Source organism: Gigantopelta aegis, chromosome 9 (genome assembly GCF_016097555.1).
Source record: "Gigantopelta aegis isolate Gae_Host chromosome 9, Gae_host_genome, whole genome shotgun sequence".
Classification (NCBI taxonomy): domain Eukaryota; kingdom Metazoa; phylum Mollusca; class Gastropoda; order Neomphalida; family Peltospiridae; genus Gigantopelta; species Gigantopelta aegis.
In genome coordinates, this window is record NC_054707.1 from 52,193,272 (window position 1) to 52,218,351 (window position 25,080).

Sequence of the window (25,080 nt, forward strand, 5' to 3'; positions counted from 1 at the left end):
ACATTTAATGTAACACAAAAATCAACCTCCACCGAGGGGATTTGAACCATGAACTCTCAGTACAAAAGTCCAGTGCTCTACCAACTGAGCTAATAGGAAATTCCCACTAGCTACTGCCAGTAGGAGCACTTTATACCAATACATGTACTACTACACAATCACAATCCTATGAAAAACACGTTATATAATCCAGAGATAAACCGCCCATATTTAAAACACAATGTGTGTTCTACAAGCCTGTGATAAACAGAAACCAACACCACACACAGATATAACAGGTTTATTTCTGATGGCATTAATGTTATAGTTACACCTTTTTGTACAAACACTACATCCACATCAGATTCTCTATGTAGTTTACAGAATCCTACTAAAACATGTACCACACAGTTTGTGTGTTGGTGTGCCAACCTAGGCACAATTCAGTATATTGCTAAACGTCTAGTGACTTTGGGTATTCTGAAGCATTATTTTAATAAATGTAAAAATAAAATATTGCAGAAATTTTAAGGGACACCCCTCCCAAAAGAAAAAAAAGAAGAAGAAAAGGCTGTATATACTAGAAGTCAAACCTACACAAGTAGCCACCTGTTTTAAATATTACTATATTCCTAAATCATCTAAGTATGAACTGACCTGCAATAAGCAGCCACTTGTCTATATAGCCCATACTCTCAGATGCTTGTTTAAGCAAGTGTGACTTAGTTTAAGCAGGTATAACTACAGTATATTACAATGGCTGTTTTAGAATTAATAACATGGGGAGGGGTCGAGCATTGTAATTATTACTTCATTCACGATGGGTCTGCTATGAAAGTTTGTCTATACATACTTGATTAAAATTAAATGTTAGTGTTGACTGTGGGTATACAAAAAAAAAAGAAAAAAAAAAAAGGCCCCTCAATTCCAGGACAGCCCCCCGATTTTAGACATGTTTAAAATCTAAAGAGAGATAAGGAACAGGTTAAATAGCAAATCTTTGAAGTCTAAAATGAGGAATAGATTAAATACCAAAACATTTGCCCACTTGTCTAGATATAACATACCACTTGTTCACAAACTTTCACAATCGTGCACAAATTGGAAAATGTTAACACACATCTCACAACCATGTCAACTGTGAACTCTTAGGAAATGGGAAAAATTTACAAATATTTTTATCTTGCAGTGACATTTAACATCTCAACATTAATCTCTGATATGCGTATGTGATAAGTGAGCTGTGACAATACACTAAATGTTGTGCGATTTTGTTTTGATATCGGATTAGTCCCAAAATATTACGGCAACATCCTTCGACCAAAAAGATCCCAATCATTTCACCGGATAGACTAGTGCCTGTTGCAAGTTAGTTGTTGTTGTTGTTTTTTTCTTGTTTTTTAAACAATTCAATAACCATAACTTTTCATTATGTTTTCATATTATTAATCAGCAGTAGCTTTAATTTTTTCACAGAGCTAAAAGTGAACCTGAGCTAATTTTCACATAAACCCTGCCAAAAAGCAAACAAAATTAGCAGTTGGGGTTAAAACACACCAATATATTTCACTACCGTCTGCTGTAGTTGTGTATGTTGTATTGTAGCAAACACTTTAGAAAAATAATATGTTTTCAGATAAACATCATGTCTTGTGTATTGATAGAGATCTTTGAAATGTGTTGTAGCAGTATTGTTTCAGCACAGTTTAGACACTATAGGGTTACCAGTAATATAAAAGTATTGAACTAGTATACTGTAGAAGAGATCTTTAAGATGTTTTGTAGCAGTATCATTTCACCTCTTATTAGCAGTTGAAGGGTTAAATATAAAAGTATAGAACTGTTGTATACTTTAGAAAAGACCTTTATGTGTAGCAGTATCATTTCATCTGTTTAGCAGCTGTAGGGTTAATACAATAGTGTGAACTGTGGTATACTGTAGAAGAGATCTTTGTGATGTGTAGCAATATCATTTCATCTCTGTTTAGCAGCTGTAGGGTTAATACAATAGTGTGAACTGTGGTATACTGTAGAAGAGATCTTTATGTGTAGCAGTATCATTTCATCTCTGTTTAGCAGCTGTAGGGTTAATACCATAGTGTGAACTGTGGTATACTGTAGAAGAGATCTTTGTGATGTGTAGCAATATCATTTCATCTCTGTTTAGCAGCTGTAGGGTTAATACCATACTGTGAACTGTGGTATACTGTAGAAGAGATCTTTGTGATGTCGTATAGCAAGCTACCACTCTTAAACAGCTGCAAAAGTGCTGAACCAAAGACGTCAACAGAAAACTCTATATATAAAAATTTGTATTACCAAAATATACAATCTGCAGTCTTGACGCACGCACCAAACACAAAGCGAACATAGCGAGATCATTATGGACACATTAACATTCCACGATTAACAAAACATTAATTGAAGTTAAAGATTCCATAATGTTAGACAGTCTGCACGTTTCACTGCAAGGCAAGACTGAAACTTCACAACTCATTTAAAAACTGGAAAAAACCCAACTAAACTTTAAAATATTAAATATTAGATCACAAACTTACACATTCCCCTTGCTTACCTGTGTTTGTAAATACCAGAGATGCACACAAACATGTACATGCTTATACTTTATCAAGATAATAAATAAAAATAACTGTTATACAGGTAATAGTAGCATGCAATTCTATTAAATATTTTAAAGTCAGCAAAAAAAAGAAAAAGAAATCCCTATAAAACACTTGTATTTGTTTTATTAGTCTGCTCCTGGTCTGAATTTACTGTGATGCATAATACTTTAAAATGTAAGGCAAATGGTCTCTTCTGTAATATAATTAAAAATATAGCACAAACAGTTTAAAAATCAAAACGCTGGCTCAAATAACTTAATTAACTGTTGTCAAGCATGCATATACATGTATTATCTTTAACTTTATACATATAGGCCATAGTCCTAAAATCAGCAAAGATTTTCTTAAAAGTATTTAAATGAAATATAGGTCACAATTAACTACTTATAAAAAAAATAAAGGTACAGTGTTCCTTGGGATACATTTTTACAATGATGGTTTTGATTGCTAGACAAACAAGGATGATTTAACACACAACAGAAACCTCCTGCTGGTTCCTATGGTTACACTGTCAATAAAACAAAATCATGTTACCCTAAATAATAATAATAATAATAATAATAAATTCTAGGTGGGAGTTTTTGGCAATGAACAAACTGGCATACTAATTTTTTTTAAAAATAAAATTGAAAGATAAATTAATATGTTGTGATAAAGATGATGCTAGTAAATATTTGATCTCAATAAACTCAGTGTTTTTTTTGTTTTTTTAAATCAGGTCCAACAAGCCAGTTAACATTTTCAATCGTATATGAAATAATTCATATCAACAGAAAAATAAATTCCAAAATCTAGAGATTGGAGAATTAGAACTATTGAATATACTGTAATACACCAGTCAGATATTTATTACATTTTTAGAGCAAAAACTTCAGTTGTCAAATGTGTTTACATGAAATGCACTTATACCATCAACTACTGTACTACAAACTTGGACAATCCATCACAAAATTTCAATATTTTACATCACTGGAATATCAACGTTCTAAACATCACCTTACAAAATAATAGTGTGACCTTGTGTTCGGTTACCTTAGTCCGTGTTAAAACATTAAAGCCTGGTTTCCATAAAAGCTGTAATGAACACAGGATGATGCATACCAATACAGATCGTCTGTCCGTTTCTGTGTTCCCATTAAAATGAACACAGGTTGATGCATACCAATACAGATCGTCTGGTCTGTTTCTGTGTTCCCATTAAAATGAACACAGGATAACACATACCAATACAGATCATCTGTTTGTTTCTGTGTTCCCATTAAAATACAGATTGTCTCTCTATCTCTGTGTTCCCATTAAAATTAACACAGGATAACACGTACGAATACAGATCGTCTGTCTGTTTCTGTGTTCCCATTAAAATGAACACAGGTTGATGCATACCAATACAGATTGTCTGGTCTGTTTCTGTGTTCCCATTAAAATGTTTTGGTCTGCGTCAGTTGGAGACATATTATATATTTTATGGAAACCAGCTTTAAACATCTGGCATGAGATTCACAAAACACAGTCACCAGTTTTATAACAGTTAAATAGAATCTATAGCACAGCTGATATACAGAAAAGCACGGTCAATATATACACAGGCATCGTTACCGATACATATACACATTCTGGCAGTGATAATGCAGTTAATGAATGAATACAATATACTCCTGGCAAAGTATAAAACAATCCTTCACATGCCTTTAGAACAAGGCATGAGTTCACACAATGAATCACAAACCGGACAGTCTATACATTTTGATTGATAAATATTAAATTCCAAACACACCCAGTTCGTGATCTTCAATGTCGAGCCTGGTCTGTCTATGGAGGCCACCAAATGGATCTACGTGAACAATGTGGCTTTTATGAACAGGTAATACATGTAGATACATACATATGCAAGTAAACACTGGACAGTAGTGGTTTAAAAATGAGCATGTAATAGGCTTAGTGCTGGAGTGGTGAACAACCCTTACTAAATTTGAATTTCTGAAAAACCCTTTAATGGTGTAAAACAGAAAAATAATAATTAATTTTTAAAAAATAATATTATTAATTTAACATGGGCAGATCCTTACTGGTATGCAAGTGTGTGTTACCGTCACTAAAATTATACATACAGGAATACGCAAATATAAAAGTCAAATGTGTTCATGTTTTCAACCAGCACACACCATAAAGAAAAAAAACCTGTACCATACCTGGGTCCCATCTTACAAAGCGATCTTAGCGCTAAGACCTCCTTAAGTCCATACGGTAGCACCAAGATCGCTTCGTGAAATGGAGCCCTGCCATTGTTCACATCAGGTTCATTTTCTACACCTATCACTATAATTTGGTCAAGGAAGATCCACTATTAATTTTATCTAATTAACTTCCTTATCTATACACATGGTAAGTCGTGAGTGAATATGTGAGTTTTCTAAATAACAGCACACTGAAAAGTGAAACTTTCCATGGTCAACAAGAACATAAATCTCCCAATTTCCTATTTCTATGTAGATATATACTTTACTATAAAATAATCCTGCCATTTCTAAGAAGACAGCCTAATGAAGATAAAATTTCACCAAAAAACCATCCCCGTTACATAAAACAAAACATACTAATACATGTTATCTTATTTTAAATAGTGTAAAAATTTCAATGCAATGCACAGAAGAAAAGGAAAGAATTCAATGTTTCCTTCTCAAACACATATGCCTATTATGTACATATCTTTATAGTTAGATTCATGGTAATGAATACAGTGACTATATTTGACTGGTATTGGCTATATAAAGGTGCATCAACATGGCATGATTTGCAGTAACAATGAGCACAAGGCAATCAGATTGGTTGGGCGCTACTAATTAGTAGCATGGGTCAGGATATATTCCATTTGTTTTCACACAATATCACAACTGCAGTTGGAACTTGAAACTGGCCTCGGAGGCGCAGTAGTTAAGCCATTGGACTACAGGCTGGTAGGTACATGGTTCACAGCCCGGTACCGGCTCCAACCCAGAGCGAGTTCTTAAGGGCTCAGTGGGTAGGTGTAAGGCCACTACACTTTCTTCTCTCTTACTAACCACAAACCAACTAACATCTAACCTACTGTTCTGGAAAGACAGCCCAGATTGCTGTGGTGTGTGCCCAGGACAGCATGCTTGAACCTTAATTGGATATAAGCACACAAATAAGTTGAAATGAATGGAACTTGAAATTCTTTTCCTCATTTGATTACATGCTAAATATTGTTAGTAAAAATCACATCATGAGAACATACCTTATCGAAGGCACTGAATATTTCTCAGACAACTTTGCACACGCACACATATATGCACACACGGAAGCTTGCATGCACACAAGCACACACACACATTATTTTGCAAGCTGCATAATAATTTCTTAACGAAGTAAATTTATTGTAAATTAAACGATAATCACTTGGGTTAGTTTAATGCATAACACAATATTCGTCTTTTGCAGCATCGTGTATCTGCTGAAAATTCCACATTACACATTGGGTTTGTGTAACAAAGTGGGTAAAAATCTAAATTTAATTACTATAATATTTTAATAAAGAAATATTTTTTATTTAAAAATAAAATAAAATTGGGCATTGAAATGGAATTTTAACCATCAAATTAATACCCAATAGCATGTTTTTGCTTAAGAACAAAAAGAAAAAAAATCTAAATAAAAATAAACAAATATTTCAAGCAACCATATACATATTATAACACTGGCTTTTCTTCTGGGTGCAGTACTACACTACAAAAGGCAAATGGTTTTAAAACAATACAAAAAGACATCTGCATTTTAGTCTTTTGTTTTTGTTTTCTTTTTAAAGTTTGGAATTATAATTTTTTGTTAATTATATAATGTAAGAAAAATTAAGAATTAAAATTATTTAATGTTTGATGGATAATTAACATATTTTAAGGTTAGCAGTTTTTGAAATGCACTATCTAATTTATAAACAGTGTTTCAGTGTGCCATCCTGTTAAGGATTACCAGAGTTTCATTATTAACATTTTCAACCAAATTAAGGACAATGAAATAAATATATACAAACATAATGTAATTGAAATAACTTGTTTTCGGCTCTCCAAATTAAAAGTATTTGGTTTAAAATTATGATTCCATACCAATAAAAATTAATAAGAGAAGATTTTGCTTTTATATTGAAACATAGTTTTCAACAAAGAAACAAAAAAACAAAAAGTTATATATAACATGTTTCTGAAAATTGAAAATCTGTGTGACTTATTTATCGGTTACGCAGAAATAAATCCAAGCAACCCATTTCATTTTTGCGTAACGCGTTACTATCCAAGTAAATGGTGCTCCAAATTTTGAGTGAACAAAAAGTAGGTTATGTAAAATTAGATTAGCATTAGCAATGCGCGAACGAAATGATCATTCTTGCAGTTTTTAGAGACCTGTATAACCACAGATAATTGACAAAATTTGCAATACACATGCCAAAAGTGATGCTTTATTTATTTGTAAAATGCAAATACATGTATGAGCTTTAATTACCAGGAATGTTAAATTATTTAAATGGTTTTTAAAAATGAACTCTTCAAGAAGAAAATTTGACTGTAATAAATAATGAAATTTTGACCACTAACGTCTGTAAAACAAGCTGTAACATATTTCGCAATAAGAATAAGACTTTGTGAGTTTTGTCCCAAGACAGATGCTCATTTTTCTTTTTATAACCAAGTCAATTGAATGCAATTATTTCACTGGTTTTTTAACCTAGTAGAACCAGGGAATATAGAACATCTATGAAATAAACTGACTAAAACCTTGTCTCTGTGCGAAACTTTTAATGTTTAACATAATTTTTGACTTAATCTAGTAGTTTGTGGATAAAACCCAATCACATAAATTCATTCAAACCCTGTGGTATCTAAAACTCTTATCTCTATATATAACATAAGTAAAAGCCATTTTCATAAGGCTGTGGATAATACCAACCGTATATAATAGAAATGGTTGACATGAAAGACTTTATACTTATATACTCAATGAGCTGATAATACTAGTAATAACTGATTGGTCATATGCATGTTGATTGTTTTTATAAGTATAAATAATGCAAGATTTTCTAGTAAGAAATAACACTAATGCTAAAAAATGCCACAGACGTTCATTAGCATTACTTAGTGCATTCATGACAGAACATTATTTTAATAGTCACAGGTTGTGTTTGCTGTGGTCACATTAATTAGTATTATTTAGCTTAAATATTACAGAACAATATTCTAATATTCACGTTTGTTCATTTTGCATGAAATTTCAATATGCATTTTTATTAAATCACTAACACACATGTATGCATTAATAAAATGATGGTAAATGTTAATTTGTGATGTAGAAAAGAAAAATCTGGATTTAAAAAAAAAAAAATAATACATTATTAGTCACACAAATGTGGCCCTATGAGAGTCCAATATATATTTTAACATTACACATAAAATGAAAGAAAACATGGTTAACACATAATGACTACCTGACGTTAAAAAAAAACACACACAAAAAAACCTCAAACAAAAATTAACATTGACACAAAAGAACCTGTTCAGTCGATTAAAATTATTTCCCAATGATTTTAATCTTATGAATTCTGACTTGCATAACACAAACGGTTAATAATTCACATCCATAATTTTAAAGAAAGACTGGACAATTTGCATAACGATGAGCTAAGAATTTCATAACATTAAAAATGGATTTCATGGACAGTAATAAAAGAATCAGATTCGGTTACTAAGCAAAAAGCGAGTATTAAACACCAATATTTTATCTCTTGTTTTTATGGTTTTGTAAGATACTAATATTACTTTGTTTGGCATTAAACTTAGTAACAATGATCCTAACAATAAGGCTCCAAGTAAACAATAAAAATCATCTGCACCACTATTCTGACTCTGCGGTGATACAATTTAGTCAGAACTAGGTTTGGCCTCTCACAAACAACAGTACAAAACTAATGTAGTTTCCTGGGGTAAGCTGGTAGAAAAACACCATAATGTTAAAGTGTTTGGAAGTTTGTTTGATCGTGGTTGGCCAAATATAGGACTGTCTTTGCCAAACAAAATGAAACAAAAATAACCTGATGACAAGTGTCTGTTTACTTGAAAGATATTCACCAAATTAATTTTTAATTAATAAATTGGAGAATGAAACACAATCAAAATAATCAAACAGACAACACACGGTTGTTAAATTCTCTTTGAAATAAGTCCATACATATTTGGCAAACTAGCAAACACCATCTTAAACTTGTACTTTCTAGACTCCAGTTTAAGACCAGACTACAGTTTTACAATTCTCTGTAACAATATACCACTAGACAGTCCAATATCTACGACTTCTATTCATAATCAATAATGATTCTATTATTCACTTGGAGTCTTAACGAAATAAATATCTAATCCTTTGACTGAGACGACAAATCTGGAGTGCTTCCCCGCAGACGTTCTTTCCGTATCCACGACAACAGAGTCCTATCTTGGGGCAGTTTTTCGTTTTTCAATGCCGGCTGCAACTGCTCCCAAGCTGAAACTTTTGGCTCGGGCTCGCTATCCTTACTAGTGCCTGTCACGGCAATTAAAGCTTTGAAATGTTCGAGGTCATCGGGTCCACCCACAGTGTGGCGCCGCTTCGACCTCTTAGAACGTTTTTTCTCTGAATGTGCCGACTCGGAAGTCATTTTACCGGAACCATTGTCGAGATAAAAAGTAGGTCTCGACTGATTCCAGTTGCCCATAGTCCTTTCCTCACGACTAAGTCGAGCTAACGTGGCATTCACTTCGGTCTTCTCCGACTTGGAAATGGGACGGAAGTCGCTTTTGCCGCTTCCCAATGGTTTTGGTTCTAATTTTTTTGGCTGGGTGAGGGTCACTGACGATGACGACAATGACGGCGATGACGACTGTCCAGTCTTTGTGAACTGTTTCACACCAAACGGTTTCACCTCCACCGCGTGTCTTTGTGCTTGAGTACTGGAAGGAGTAAGGGTAGTCGTAGTAGTAGACAACGACAAGGGCACACTTGAGGGGGTGTGCAGCTGCGTGGGGACTTGACTTCCACGCTCAAAGCGACACGCCACGCCTATTTTCGGCTCTGGTTTCCTGTGAAGACTGGGATCGCGGAAATGTCTCTCCTTGAGCATCTCTCCGGGACCCTGGGGCAGAATGACTGGAGCCGAGGCAGAAGACACGCACGGTTTAGCTAGAGACTTCTCAACCTTCTTAGCCCCATCCCTGTCCTCCTGACTCACTGAGGAGCCGGTGCCGCTGGAGAGGTCCGACAGGTTCGAACCGTTGTTCCTGCGGTGTCCAAGCTTATATTTTGGGTTGAGGAGAATTTGCAGCTTCTGGTCGAATGTCGAGGTCAGACTGGTGAGGAGGTCAGAACCATCTTCCGAATCGGACGACGCCCACGACGACCGGTTGTCCTTCCTTTCAATGAGGTCAATCAGCGAGTCGAGGGATCCATGTCGTATGGACCCGTACTGACTGAGACTGCCTGGGCGGGATCTGTGTTCGTGCCTCACATCCTGTCGGTTTCCACTCGCAGACTGGTTTTGATTGTACTGGTGGTGGTGTGATGATCGTTTGTTCACCTGGCCTTGGTTATCGAGAATATTTTCCAATGAACCAGTTCTCGTCGAGTATTTAGGAGCAAGGGAGTCGAGGCTTCCTTGCAAAGCTCCATGATTAGGTTTCGCACGAGAATTCGCAATGCTCACAAAGTACTTGCCACCAGAATGTGGCTTTCCATCGTGCTTCTTCCGATGATGCCGATCTTCCTTTCCGTCACTTCCCACGAGTCTATAGGCGTATCCGGGTGCCACACCAACACTGGAGCCACTCTCCCTGCTGGAGTCGGATGACGTCGGACAGTGTCTGACTGGATGCTGGGTACCACGCCCACCGTCCACGCTGAAGCAGCCAACGGAATCGGGCTTGGCGCCGTCGTAGACGCGATACGAAAAGTCCGACCTCCAGTTGAGCAGATCCTCCACGCTGTGGCTCTCCTCCAGCTCCAGCTCCTTCTTCGTCTGCTGATACTCCTGCTCGATCCACTGCTTCTCCTGCCGCCGCTTCTCCCGCCGCCTCTGCTCCTCCCGCTCCCGGATGACGCGCGCCTCCACCTCGATCCTCCGCAGCCCGTCCAGCGTGTCCGGACTCAGACTCCAGCTGTTGGACAGGCCGTGCGACATCTCGATCTCGTCGTTTCGGTCCAACAGGGAGTCATCCGAGTAGTGCCGGCTGAACGCGCTTCGTTCCCGTTCTGGCATCTTGCGAGTCTCCTGCTTCGGGGCATCGATGAATTCCCAGTCGACGAAATCGATATCGTCTGTTGATGACTTGCCGTGAGATTTCAGTGTGGACGATGACAGCATCTTGCGGTCGAGGAATTCCTCGGAGACGCTGCGCGAGCTCAGAGAGCTGAGGGTGGTCTGCGACCGGTTTATCATGCTGGTCGCGGCCGCCTGGTGCTGGCTGATCTCGAAGTCGATGTTGCGCTCGTTGAAGCTACTGTCAATAATGTCGAGGGAGTCAGAGCTCTTCTGCTGCTGTTTGTTCTGGAGTTTCCGGTTGGCAGCTGTGATGATGGAGGACACGATCTCTCGGGCATTGATGGCAGAGTCGGCATCCTCTGTGCAAACAAAAATTAGCCATTGTAATATGAATGTCCACTGATGAAAATAACACTGTACACAAATTTGTTTTTATACAAATGCTGCAAGGGTTTAAAAACATAGTGGTTAACTGTTATTTTTTAAAATTTATAACTGATGAGCAGTTATTGCTCAAAGTTTCAATAAAGAATTGAATTGAACTGAACTGTAGGCTTGGATGGATGGGAGGCTTTGGGTTGTAGAATACTACTGCCACCACACCGACTCCTCACGATGTATGGTTAATGACACCTCAGAACATTTCTAAACTACAGCTATATGGTGACTAACATAAGGTTATTTCGACATTTGGCTGTGAGAAAGAAAGAGACAAAACCTGCTATCACCACACAGGCTACCCATACTGACAAAGCAGCAAGGGATCTTTTACACACACTTTTCATAGGCCATTAATGTTCCAGTCGTCGGGCACAAATAGGGACAGGTAAAGCCTCAACTCCTCCAACAGTGAGGGATCCTGTAATCCATTTCAATTAAAGCAGCAAGGGATCTTTTACACACACTTTTCACAGGCCATTATTGTTCCACAGTCGTAGGGCACCGATTGGGACAGGTTAAGCCCCCAACAGTGAGAGATCCTGCGATCCACTTCAATTAAAGTGAATGCCGTAGTGCTCACTAAGATTGACAACACCAGTTACTGTAATAAGGATCAATGTCAAAGCTGAAACAAATCCCTTTGTTGTATGTAGCGGGATTTAGCTCAGTCAGTTGAGTGCTCGCTTGAGGTGCTTGCATCTCAGGATCAAACCATCTCAGTGGATCCATTCAACTGATTGTTTTTCTTTGTACCACAACTGGTCAAAGGTCTTGGTATGTGCTTTCCTGTCTGTGGGAAAGTGCATATAAAAGATCCCTTGCTGCAGTAGGAAAAAATGTAGCGGGTTTCCTCTGATGACTACGAGTCAGAAATAACCAAATGTTTGACATCCAATAGCCGATGATTAATTAATCAATGTGCTCCAGTGGTCGTTAAACAAAACAAACTTTAACTGTAGCAATACTCACCATCATCATCCTTGACAACTCTGGATGAATCAATGGTCGGGGGAGCCTCAGACACGGCCTCTAGTGGCACGGTGTGATCATCCTCCCATGAGCTGAAGAACCACTCATGCTGAAATACAAGGAAGAAGAGATGTCCAGGATATTGTAAATGATCACATAAACAATTATTTCATTATGAAACCGACAAAATCTCAAATTGGATAATAAGAAGTTGACAGATTAGTGGTGCTTGTTATAATGAAAACCCTCCAAAAAAACAGCACAAATTTCAAAGACAAAAAAATTAAATCACAAGAATAATTTTTAAAATAATATAAAAAAACAAAGCATAAAAAACTAAAATAAACTAAACCAAAAAATAAATAAATAAAAGAAGAAAAAACAAAGTATATTGAAAACCAAACTAGTTATATTTCTGATAAATCTGGAATTGATATACATGTCTAACTACTTTCACCAGTTGGTAACTCACGTGTAGAATAATACTCTCCACAATACGACACTGATCTGACATGTCTGACACAAACGCATACGTGTCATCATCAGACCGGTGGATCAAAGTCGGGCCAAACATGATGGCCAAATTTTTGGCATCCATCTGAAAAAGACCGCGAAGAATCAGTAAAAATAAAACAGCTGCTAAAAATAATTAGGCTGTAACTACTAGTATGTAAAAATGACAATGTAAACCACAGATGATAACTATACTAATATAATATACAACCATCACAAAGAATAACTCCAGGCAATGTGTTTGAAAATTTGCCGACAAGTAAAAAGCAACCCACCAAGATAAAACTTTTTATGAGCTAGCCTGGCTGTATTTTATTCACCTTTAATGAGTATAGAAACAAAAGCTCAACTCTGTTTCTTAATATATTCATTTATACAGATCTTGTTTAATAAGGGAGATTATTCCTTTAATCAGGGGTGACACACATTTACATAATACTGAGATCATCACAGCAAATAAATAAATAAATAAATATGGTTGTTGGCAAAAAATATTCAACTGATATACAGTCAACTTATGTATCAAGAAATATTTTTGGGGTCTTTCTTAAAATCTTGAGACAAACATGTGATTTAGTACATCACGAAAACAATCCTGTATGTTTGCATCATTAGCTGGAGGTTGCTTATTTTACATGGGCTATAAGAGGCCCAGGCTCTCGCTCACTTTAAACCACCAATTCTGTGATTTTACAATTACTGTGGAACTGTGTGAATGTCATAAAATTCCATTTTGTTCTGCAGTATAAGGCCTGACTGGTTTCCATACTGGTTAATTCCTGTTCACCCGGCTCACCTTATTAATGTGTCCGAATGCTGCCACCTTGCTGAGATGTTCTGCCAGACGTTTGAAAGTTTCAAAGTGATGTTCGGGCAGCGTGTGCAGCAGTCGTTTCAACTTCAACATCCTCTTTTCTACATTCTCAATTCTGTTGGCTTCTATAAATTTCCCATAATCCTCTGGAACAGCAGAAATTAATATATGTATTACTAATGAAGAGAATGAACTAGTAAGAAAAAGATTTTAAAAAAACCAACTAATTTATTATTGTTAAAAAAGATTAATTATCTAGGGAAACATAAAATTCTAACAATTTAATATATTATAACTGGACAAAATGAGATATTTTGATAAAATGCAAGTTAAGGAAAACTTAATGCAAAACCCTAATACATTAATATTATATTATCACTGGACAAAACATTTGAACCCTTTGCTCCTGACGTGTTCGACCCAGCAACCCTAAGCTCCAGAGATGAAAATCATGAAAATCTAAAAATATGTATTTATTTGTTTTTCAGACACTAAAGATATTTTCTAACATTAATTTATCAAAATAAAGGCTATTTGAAATAAATATGGAATTACTTTTTATTTATCTCCAATATTCTCCAATATTGTGGTGCCAGTCAAAACAGCAGTTTTTGTCCGGCTGTCCAATGCACATAAACTCCCTATAGAAGGTACACCAAAAAACTCCCTACAGAAGGTAAACCAAAGAACAATCCCTTTTGCCCCGTCTGTGAACAGTCCTGTCATTGCTACCTCGACCATGTTCTCTACCAACGGAATGCATGCCACTGCTACGTTCTGAGTGTAGCTGAAAACCTCTCCTGTTATCACCAGAATGATCACCAGAGCCACACACCCTTTCGCCCCTTCTGACAACCGGCCTGTCACTAGACGACTGCACATTGTTATCAATTCCAGTCTTATCATTATCAATATCACTTTGTAAATCAATTTTGGATTCAAAATCACTTTTATTACCATACGTTGTTTCACCTATTTTTTCGTCGTTGGAACTCAGTATATCAGTTAAAACTTATTGAGCAGATAACAATTGTTTTAGCCATTATTTTGCCGATTTTATACATGTCAAACAGGGAAACCTTCTTGGAAACACGGAAGTTACATTCACAGGAAGTGTGAACTGAAAATTAGATAAAACAAAGCCGTTGATTGGTTGGGAAGTTGCCTAGTGATATTGTTTATAAATAAAGACACGTGCCGGCCAGAAAACTGGCCGCTGGGGTATTTGGAGGTTGACGTCACGGCCGATTTTCCGGCCGCTCGGGTTCAAAGGGTTAACAAAACTTATCTTCAATAATAAATTCATGAACAACTCGTCATCAAGTATTATAAAAACCAAAACAAAACATGAACATTATTTCAGGGCTAGCTCTGGGTGAGCAGAACGTTTTGCCAAATTATCTAATAAACTTAACAAATGGAAGAAACCCATAATTATTTTCTAACAAAATAGCAATTATTACATGAATTTATTTTTCCAATTAAAAACATATTTCAACAATTGTTTTTAAATCTGGCGAGTTGCAGAGCTAGTCCTGTCATCAGACCACGATATGCCGTACTCACTGTTTGTAACTAACGGCTCGGGTAGCTTCCTGAAGAAAGCCTTCAATAACGAGCTGATGACATTCACATCCAACCACTTCTCATTGTCAATGTTCACATTATCAATACCCTGAGTTAAGAAAAAACAATGAATGAATGTTTAATGACACTTCAGTACATTGGCTGTCAGGTGTATAACAAAGGTAAGTATATGAAGAAACAATATCAACATGAATATAAACATTCAATAGTAAAGCATAAAACTGTGTAAAGACATGAAAAAGCACCCCCCAAAACAACCCCCTCCCCTAACAGGATGAATTAAAATTCTTGATTTCCAACCACACACTGTTAAATTAATATTACCCCCCCCCCCCCCCCCCCCAAAATCCCAACTCCACACAAATAGGATGTAATGACAGGATACATTAAAATTCTTGATTCCCAAGCCAACCACAAAAATATACCAGTTTTATTTTATGGTTTATTTGTATCATTTGTTGAGTGATCTCCAAAGGTCCATTAAAAAAACTTGCAATATGCAACAAGAGACCACGATGGTGCCAGGCTGAACTTACCCGACTGAGTTCTTCTTGGATGTTGTTGACTGCAACGTTGTTGCCGGGAACACGATACACGCCGACCACATCCATACCTCGTGCTTCCACAATCCGAGTACACAGCTCCACGATCAGAGGCACATACTGAAAGGAAATCACACCATAATAAAACCAACCAAGTCAGAAATATTTTATCAACCTTATAAACCAATAAACAGAGAAGAAAACGATTCTGGACAAACATCCGGAAACATTTGCTGGGTCCTGGGATTACTGGGTACGTTCCAACAAGAACAGGAACAGTCTGTGGGCATCTCTAAATTCATGTTCTGAGCAAAGGATCTTCTATATATACACTTCCATAAAGATAGAATCTTTGCGATATCAGGAATGGGTCTACTAGTGATGACTGAATCATATGACCTGTTATATCCAGGGCTAGTTCTGGCATCCTCCAAATTCGCCAACTGCGAATTTTGAAAGTAGTTGGTGAAATTTATTTTAATTTGGCAAAATAATTTCATGTAAAAATTGAAATTTTTTTAGAAAGTAACTGGCTATTTTTGCAATTTTTTAAGTTTAATAGATAATTTGGCGAAACATTTAGCTAGCCCTGATTTATCACACAAGAGCTTCTTCACCTATCTACAACTTGCTCTCTTGGGCTAGCTCTGGCACTCGCCAAATTCGCTAATTGCAAATTTTAGAAAAAAATTGGCAAATTTTATTTGAATTTGGTGAAATAATTTCATGTAATAACTGATATTTTGCTGGAAAATAAATGGGTTTTTACAATTTTTGAAGTTTATTAGATGATTTGAAAAAAAAAAATCTTTGGTCGTCCAGAGCTAGCCATGTTACAGAAACAGGACACAAAGGACACAATGGTTGGCTAATTGGATGTTAAACCAGTCTAATGGAACAAGGAGGTACACAAACAGATTCGAGGTCAGGTTGTAATACGGAAAAAAAAAAATATATATACTCTTGTCGACATGTTTAAATAAAAATACTGATTGCCTACCTCATTATGAGGAGATGACACACACTGGTCGAGGGGCACACCGAACGCTGCCTTCATGCCGTCATCGTTCTCAGCTATCGTCGAGTGACTCATCTCATCGTGATGGCGCTTGAAACTCTTCGGCATGATTCGTCCTTTCCAGCTTGACTTCGTCTTGCCACCTCCCTCCTCTGTGAAAATATATTAAATCACTGAAGTAAGTATACTGAGAGTACTGCTAAAGCAATACATGTCCCCTACTGGACCCATCAAATTTTCATATCGTCTAAAGGTTCAAGGGCCATAACTCTATCAAAAATGGGCAGATCCAAACTTTATCTGTAACTCTACGTGATAAAGTTATATGCAACATTTTGGAAAACTATATGTGGGACAAACAGGTAGATAGACATGTAGGTGATGGGTTAGGACTATTAAAATTAGAGACAAATTTTATCCTTTGCTAAAGAAAATCCACTAAAGAAAAGTGTCCAAACAAAAGCCTAATTAGTAACAAAGATAGGATTATTAGATAAAAACGGGAACGTCCGGACTAAACACGACAGTCATATTGATTTGGTTGGAAATGGATTCCCTAGACACCATAGAAGATTATAGCTATTTGACTGTATGTTGGTACCACAGAACTGAATGCTATATCATCATCATTCTATCTATATAAGAGCTATTCCAGAAATGATTACATGAAGAGAGGTATATTTCTATCTACACAAAATAAATTTTTATTTTAATATCGGGCATAATTACTTACCTAGAAATAAAACTAAAAAGGCGAGTCCTAGACAAAACACACATTTTTGTAATCACTCATACATTAAAATATTTCTTTCATACACTGGAATAAGGAATTTAAAAAAATTTTTTTTTAAAGAAATTCTCAGATTAAGTTTACCTTTGTCAGTCTTCTTCCTGCGAAGACTTGGCGAGGATGCACTCTTGGACTTGAACGACAGGGCGCTCAGTTTCTTGCTGGTCTTGTGAGTCGGCTGTGGCGACGTCTTGGTGTTGACCGCACCCAGATCAGCCATCGAGCTCTTCCGGATGATGAGGTCGGCACTGATCACACCTTGATCCTGCATCACACAAATATCGCTTTTAAATTTTTTTTGCTATATTTTCTGTTGCTTATATATAGATTTAAAAAACATTAAACATTTTTCAAAGATTGTACAGTGAAACCTCTCAAAACCGCACCCTCTATAAAGTGGAATTCCCTCAAAACTGGATGTTTTTCATGGTCCCCTTTTTAAATATCTGTACAGAAGAGAGCCTCTTATAACTGGACATTTTACTTGGTCCCTAGGGTGTCCTGTTTAGAGGGGTTTCACTGTATAGTCAAATACAAAACATGGACTAGTTTGGCTTGACTGTAAAGCAAACTAAAACTATTTACAGCTTTAAAAAATAATTTAAGATTGAATATTCAAAATATTTAAATACAAAAGGTGGCATATGATGCCTGTATCTCACCAAAGTATTTTTAGCCAAATGTTTTATTTTAACATATTGCATATTCAACTAAAAAGTGTGCCACTTTTAACTACTGTCTATCCCTAAACTATTAAAAAAATCTTTAATTATGCTATATTTTGTTCCCAAAAGAAGCTTCGACAAACCAGTTACAAAATATCCATGGAGAAAAAAAAAACAGAAGCAGAAGAACCTAGTTTACTTGTATTTAAGATTTTTGCACTATGACCTTATGTTAAATGATATAAAAAAAGAAGTCTTCTAAACTAAGAAACTAACTGTCATATAACAGTGTTTTAAAACTGACAATGCTTGTTTAAACTTGTCTGTGTTTGGCAAACAAGTAATTTTTATTAGATGACACATTCTGAGGTTACACAGTCAGGTGGGATGACATTTTATTGTGGTTACAAAACAACTGTTGACCTTGTCATAGGATTTTGACACCAGGAGAAACTGACGTAAGCAAAATAGCAACATTCTGTTTTCAGTTGGATAAAATAAATAGCAATGTCATTAAATGCATCTAATGAATGCTCAGGGTGGGATTTAGCTCAGTCGGTTGAGTGTACGCTTGAGGTGATTGTGTCGTAGGATCGAACCACCTCGATGTGCTAGTAAATAACTACTATTGCCATGCCCAATGGCTAGTGAAAAACAAATTGTCAAATGCTGCATGTAAATATGAATAACCTGCCCCCACCCCACTCCCCAATCTTAGTGTTTTTAATCTCTATCTCCCTCTGTGGGAAACATATCCAGTACTACTATTAGTGAAATTGTATTATGTAAAGTAGGGCTAGTGAATTTTTAATCATGGCTAGTAAAGTTTTTAAATCACTGATTCCATGGCTAGTGGATTTTGTACAAATTCTAGAAGCCCTGAGTAGTGTAAATACAAGTAGCTACACACTTGTAAGACATAAACAGGCTTTATATATATTCGGTCAATCATGTTGATATTCTGATTTAGAATAACAAAATGTATCCATACAAAATTAAATATAAAAGTTTATTTTATATTTGTGCACAGATAATTAACGGGAAAACATTAGATTAACTCAGGGTTAAAGTTAACTATGTTTTGAACAACTGCACCCTGGTAAATTCGGCCCGTGTTTTTCAACTCAAGTATGAAGATCGCTTACATCACTGTCGGGATTGTTGTTGGTCTTGATGGCTTTAATCCACGACAGCATGTTTTCACGGTCCTCCGACTGAAACAGGTACTCCGAGCCATTGTACGTTATCAGTTTGAAAACATGCTTCTTCTTCTTGGCATAGTCATGCTTGATGTCCACCAGACATGATTTTATCGAGATTGGCATGTCATCCAAGTTAAATGTCATCTGATGAAAGAAAAATAAAAAGAGAAAAATTACAATTATAAAAAAATAATAAAGATATTTAGAATGTTGATAATAAATTATGCCATAGAAAGTACCCCCCCCCAAAAAAAACACCAAAGTGAACAATGTATTAAATTCCAAATAAGTTAGGCAAGCTGCCAAAACATTTGGACTTTCATTCAATAAAAGTTTTTGTGGAAAAAGGAACAGAATTGTCTTAAAGTATTCACTGTTACTTAAGGTGTTTGTCTAATAAATTTTGTAAACATGTTGGTAGTGATGTATTACAACACACACACACACACACACACACACACACACACACACAGACACACAGACACACACAAAAGGAAATTAATGTGACACAAACACCAACTAAAGAACATTCATGACATCTATGAAAGAGATGTTTCTTAGAGACTGCTTAAATCAAAAGTATTAAAAGTTTAAAATATCACCAAAGTGAACTATTTGGACCCAGTAAGATACTTACACTGGAGTTATCTCTCTTTTCCTTGCAAAGAAATAGACAATGACCTCGAAGCACTACCCACAATTCCTTCCACGAACGATCACTATATTTCTGTAAAAAAACCCAAAAACATGAAGTAATAAATGTATTTTCAGTGCTAACCAAAATAACATTTTTTTTTTTTTAAATTAGTAATTTATCATCCATAAAAGTGTAAATACTAAAACATTTCTTTTTTAATGTTAACAAATCAGAGTAAATCAAAACGTGAATTATATTTTGGGGTGCCTTCATCCCTAAAGTCTTACAGCAAAATCGGCTGAACACCGTAGCTATGTGGACCGATATTTCAGCACAGGGGTTAATGGTTTCTAGTTGTTAGTGGTTAGTGAAAGAGATGTCAGTATAGTGACCATACACCTGAATTTGAAAACCCCAATATAGATAGAATTGTAAAACACCAAAGGAACTACATTGTATATTAAAACTAGATGGAATAGAAAAACCCCAATGGACATGGCCTAATTCTAGTTGGAATGGGGAAAATGCAATGGACCTGGCCTAATTGTAATACTAGTTAAAATGGGGAAAATGCAATGGGCCTGGCCTAATAGTAATACTAGTTGGAATGGGGAAAATGCAATGGACCTGGCCTAATTGTATTACTAGTTAAAATGGGGAAAATGCAATGGGCCTGGCCTAATATTAATACTAGTTGGAATGAGGAAAATGCAATGGACCTGGTCTAATATTAGATGAAATGGGGAATATGCAATGGGCCTGGCCTAATATTAATACTATTTGAAATGGGGAATATGCAATGGGCTTGGCCTAATATTAATACTAGTTGAAATGGGGAATATGCAATGGGTCTGACCTAATAGTAATACTATTTGAAATGGGGAATATGCAATGGGTCTGACCTAATATTAATACTAGTTGAAATGGGGAATATGCAATGGGTCTGACCTAATATTAATACTAGTTGAAATGGGGAATATGCAATGGGTCTGACCTAATATTAATACTAGTTGAAATGGGGAATATGCAATGGGTCTGGCCTAATATTAATACTAGTTGAAATGGGGAATATGCAATGGGTCTGACCTAATATTGATACTAGTTGAAATGGGGAATATGCAATGGGTCTGACCTAATATTGATACTAGTTGAAATGGGGAATATGCAATGGGTCTGACCTAATATTGATACTAGTTGAAATGGGGAATATGCAATGGGTCTGACCTAATATTGATACTAGTTGAAATGGGGAATATGCAATGGGTCTGACCTAATATTAATACTAGTTGAAATGGGGAATATGCAATGGGTCTGGCCTAATAATAATACTAGTTGAAATGGGGAATATGCAATGGGTCTGACCTAATATTAATACTAGTTGAAATGGGGGAAATGCAATGGGCCTAGCGTAATACTAGTTGGAATGGAGAAAATGCAATGGACCTGGCATAATACTAGTTGGAATAAGAAAAACCCCAACAACAACAATTGGCCCAATAATACTAGATGGAAGAGAAAAAATTCCAATAGGCCTGTACTGATACCAGATGGCGTTAATAAAAAATGCCAACAGGCCTGTCGTAACACTGGTCAGAATGACCACCTCTCCACAAAAAGCAATCAATCTAATTAAAATTAGCTCCACTATTACCGCTCTAACAGCAGCCCGTTGGAGCTCATGTCCAGTTGACCTTTCATTCGACCAATCAAAACCTTACTTGCAAAATCATGCCAGTAATTTGAAAACATTTGGCTTTATACCGAGGGTATACGAAATGTTTCTGGTGAATTACAAAGTATGCCGGAAACTAATTTCAATATAAAATTTTACATAAAATTTGTTTCAAGACCAAATAAAACCGTGATGGTATAGCCATAAAATCTATTTATACTAGTATACAATACAGAGTTTATTACTGCACTTTCCCCCCTGTTTTTTCAATGTTGAAATAGACCAACAAGTTCGCCTATTGCATAAATAGTCTCGACCGATACTTTTAGAATTTGTATGCTCCCGAATAACGTTATAAAAGGCGAAGTGTAATTGGTCGATATTTAAATTGTTATTTATAGATGAAATGTTACCTGGACATGGGAGTCCACGCAATGCTGTTAGATCTACTGGCGAGACCAGTAGAGCTAATTTTAATCAGATTGAAAAACAATGGACCTGTTCCAATACTGGTTGAAAAAAAAAAAAAAAAAAAAAAATCCATAGATCTATTGTAGTACTTTCTATGAGTTAAACATAAAGAAGAAACCTTACCTTGCCATCTGTGACTAGAGTCTTGCAAGTGAGCCAGCCTTCTCTTGTGATTTCGGCCAGGGGACTCTCCACCTCGGGTTTGTGTTCTGTAGCTTCCAGAATGCTCGGAGTCTACAACATAGCAATGCTGTTACTATATGATGCAGCAATGAACAAACACCATTATTTACATTGTCTCTCAACTGAGGTTAAAAGTTACACACTTATAGTGAAACCCCTCAATACTGGACACCCATGGGATCATGTAAAAAGTCTGGTTTAAAAGGTATTCAGTTTAGCAAGATTATGTTCTGTACTTACATTTAAAAATGGATCTTTAAAAACATCTAGTTTTGAGGGAATTCGGGTTTACAGAGCATCCAGTTTTGAGGGGTTTCACTCAGTGGTGTAGCAAGGGGGGATGACCCCCAAAATCAAACTTTGTTTTTTTAACTGTATTAAATTTTATAAAATCATACATAGTGTGGGTTGCTCCTTCCCCCCAATTTAGGCTGACCCCCTCCTGCCCTCAAATATAAAATCCTGGCTACGCCAGTGGTCTCACTATATACTGAAACACTGGAATGAGAATGTGTAAACATGGGAGGAGATAAACTGCAGTGTTAAGCCATGGATGTATTATATTGATACATATATGTCAAAACACTGTAATGAAACTACAGTGTCAAACAACAGCTGCATTTTAACCTAGCCTATATCCACGTTCTAGGCAGTATACCATAGCTAAAAACAACATAACAGTGACAGAGTATTTTTTTCAGTGACATCAAAGACATTCAGCTACTAATTTACTAACTTTGTAAAATTTTATATAAATGTAAGAATACAGCTGTATTTTTTTACATTAATGAAGTCTGAAATTATATACAACAAACTGTAATTTATGTTTTGTGTTACAACATAAGACACATATTCAGATATACAATGAAACCCCTCTAAAACAGACACCCTGGAAAGCAAGTGATAAAGTCTGGTTTTAACGGGTATCTGGTTTAGAGAGGTTCTGGTCTGTACCGATATTTAAAAAGGGATAATGAAAAACTACAAGTTTTAAGGGAATTCTGGTTTATAGAGGATTCAGTGTTGCAGGGTTTCTCTGTATAAGGCTTGGAAAAAACACAGTAACGGCTCAGATGAAACTACTGCATATTAAAACGAAGACAATACGAGTTGAAAAGATTTACTGAAATGTTTTTAATGTTTTATATGATTCTTTTAACACTTTAATAAACCCTTTAACCAAGGAAGTGACAAATTCAATAATGTTTATCCTTACTCTTTCACCAAAGAAATTTTTGAGCTTCTTTAAATTCTGTGGACGTGGTGGCGTTCTGTAAACAAACACAAATATACATGTTAAAGTTTTAAACCACCTAATCAATATCACATCCAGTTAGAGTGGATCTGCATCATATATATTTTTAAGTGTTAAATTTAAAATAAAATAAATTTAAACTGACCATCTAAGATAAAACCTTGCCTGTATGTCATGAATAGTTGATAACTATACAATTGTATCCAATTACAACAGACACAATACCTTAAAGCCTACACTCCTGTAACACACAATAAACAAGATATAAAAATTACATAAGTACAACAATTAACCCTTTTTCCTGCTGTTTTCAAAGTCTTGTGACCTTTAGAAGCATAATCTTGTAAGATTCCATCTCACTACCAGAAGGTAAATCGTGATTCCTTGTAACTGTCGTAATGACCATGTAAATTTTTATTGTTTAAAAGTTAAGCACACGTTTTGGAAAAGGTTGACATCTGAAAATCAAAGCTGCATGTTCTGTACGTCCGTACATGAAGCGAGATAATAAAGCACATACTCTGCATCTTCTGGTATGGCGAGTGGTGGCGAGAACGACTTCTCGATGGGCAGCTGGTTGGACCGGTCTCGGGCGGTCGCCATCAAGTACGACGTTCTTCTGTGTAACTTCATCGCTTCATCCTCAGGAGAAGCTACAGATAGTAGAGGGGAAAATAAGATTTAAATTGTTTTGTTTTTGTTTTTTTAAACTCTATAATTTTACTTTCCAATGAAATGATTTATTATACATCTATATATCTCTTCTAATCAAACTGATTCAATTATAACATGTGATCGAACAACACAAAAAAGTTTGTTTTGTTTAACGACACCACTAGCATACATTGATTTATTAATCATCAGCTATTGGTTGTCAAATATTTGGTAATATAACATATAGTCAGAGAGAAAAGGAAATCCACTACATTTGTTCCATTAGTAGCAAGGATCCTTTATATGCATCATCCCACAGACAGGATAGAACGTACCATGGCCTTTGATATACCAGTTGTGGTGCACTGGCTGGAACGAGAAATAGCCCACTGGGCCCACCAATGGGGATGGATCCTAGACTGACCGCACATCAAGAAAGTGCTTTACCACTGGGCTATGTCACCCCCACCCCCGATACATAAACAGCCATAATGGACTTTAAAAACCAATATTGTACTATTGTACACTTACAATCCATACTGGACAGGTGTGCATTTTGTTACGTTAAAGTGACGTCATTCTCGTTTGTCTACATTTCTCAGTAGTGCTAATACTGTGCAAGATTTTAAGTGCCACAGCAAAAAAAAATCAAAAAAAAAATCTTTATAAATAATTATAAAAAAAATTAAAAATTACCCAAAGAAATGTTAATAGGGAGAGACAGAATTGCAGAACATCTGATAAAGAACATCTAACAGATCACTTACATTA

At 36.0% G+C, this 25,080-nt stretch overlaps 1 protein-coding gene across 1 annotated transcript in view; it reads right to left on the bottom strand.

The window, feature by feature from the left end:
• Positions 1–266: 266 nt before the first annotated feature.
• LOC121380955 (rho GTPase-activating protein 21-like) overlaps positions 267–25,080 on the bottom strand; it is a 76,258-nt gene continuing 51,444 nt past the window's right edge. Inside the window, exons 10-22 of the mRNA XM_041510003.1 lie at positions 24,176–24,308; positions 23,617–23,671; positions 22,341–22,451; positions 20,075–20,164; positions 19,381–19,581; positions 17,655–17,835; positions 16,763–16,932; positions 15,757–15,882; positions 15,200–15,308; positions 13,616–13,779; positions 12,779–12,904; positions 12,307–12,415; positions 267–11,255 (exon numbers count right to left, since the gene is read on the bottom strand). Of these exons, the coding sequence (XP_041365937.1) occupies positions 9,019–11,255; positions 12,307–12,415; positions 12,779–12,904; positions 13,616–13,779; positions 15,200–15,308; positions 15,757–15,882; positions 16,763–16,932; positions 17,655–17,835; positions 19,381–19,581; positions 20,075–20,164; positions 22,341–22,451; positions 23,617–23,671; positions 24,176–24,308 (3,812 nt within the window). The 3' untranslated portion in view covers positions 267–9,018. The remainder of the gene's footprint in view (positions 11,256–12,306; positions 12,416–12,778; positions 12,905–13,615; positions 13,780–15,199; positions 15,309–15,756; positions 15,883–16,762; positions 16,933–17,654; positions 17,836–19,380; positions 19,582–20,074; positions 20,165–22,340; positions 22,452–23,616; positions 23,672–24,175; positions 24,309–25,080) is intronic.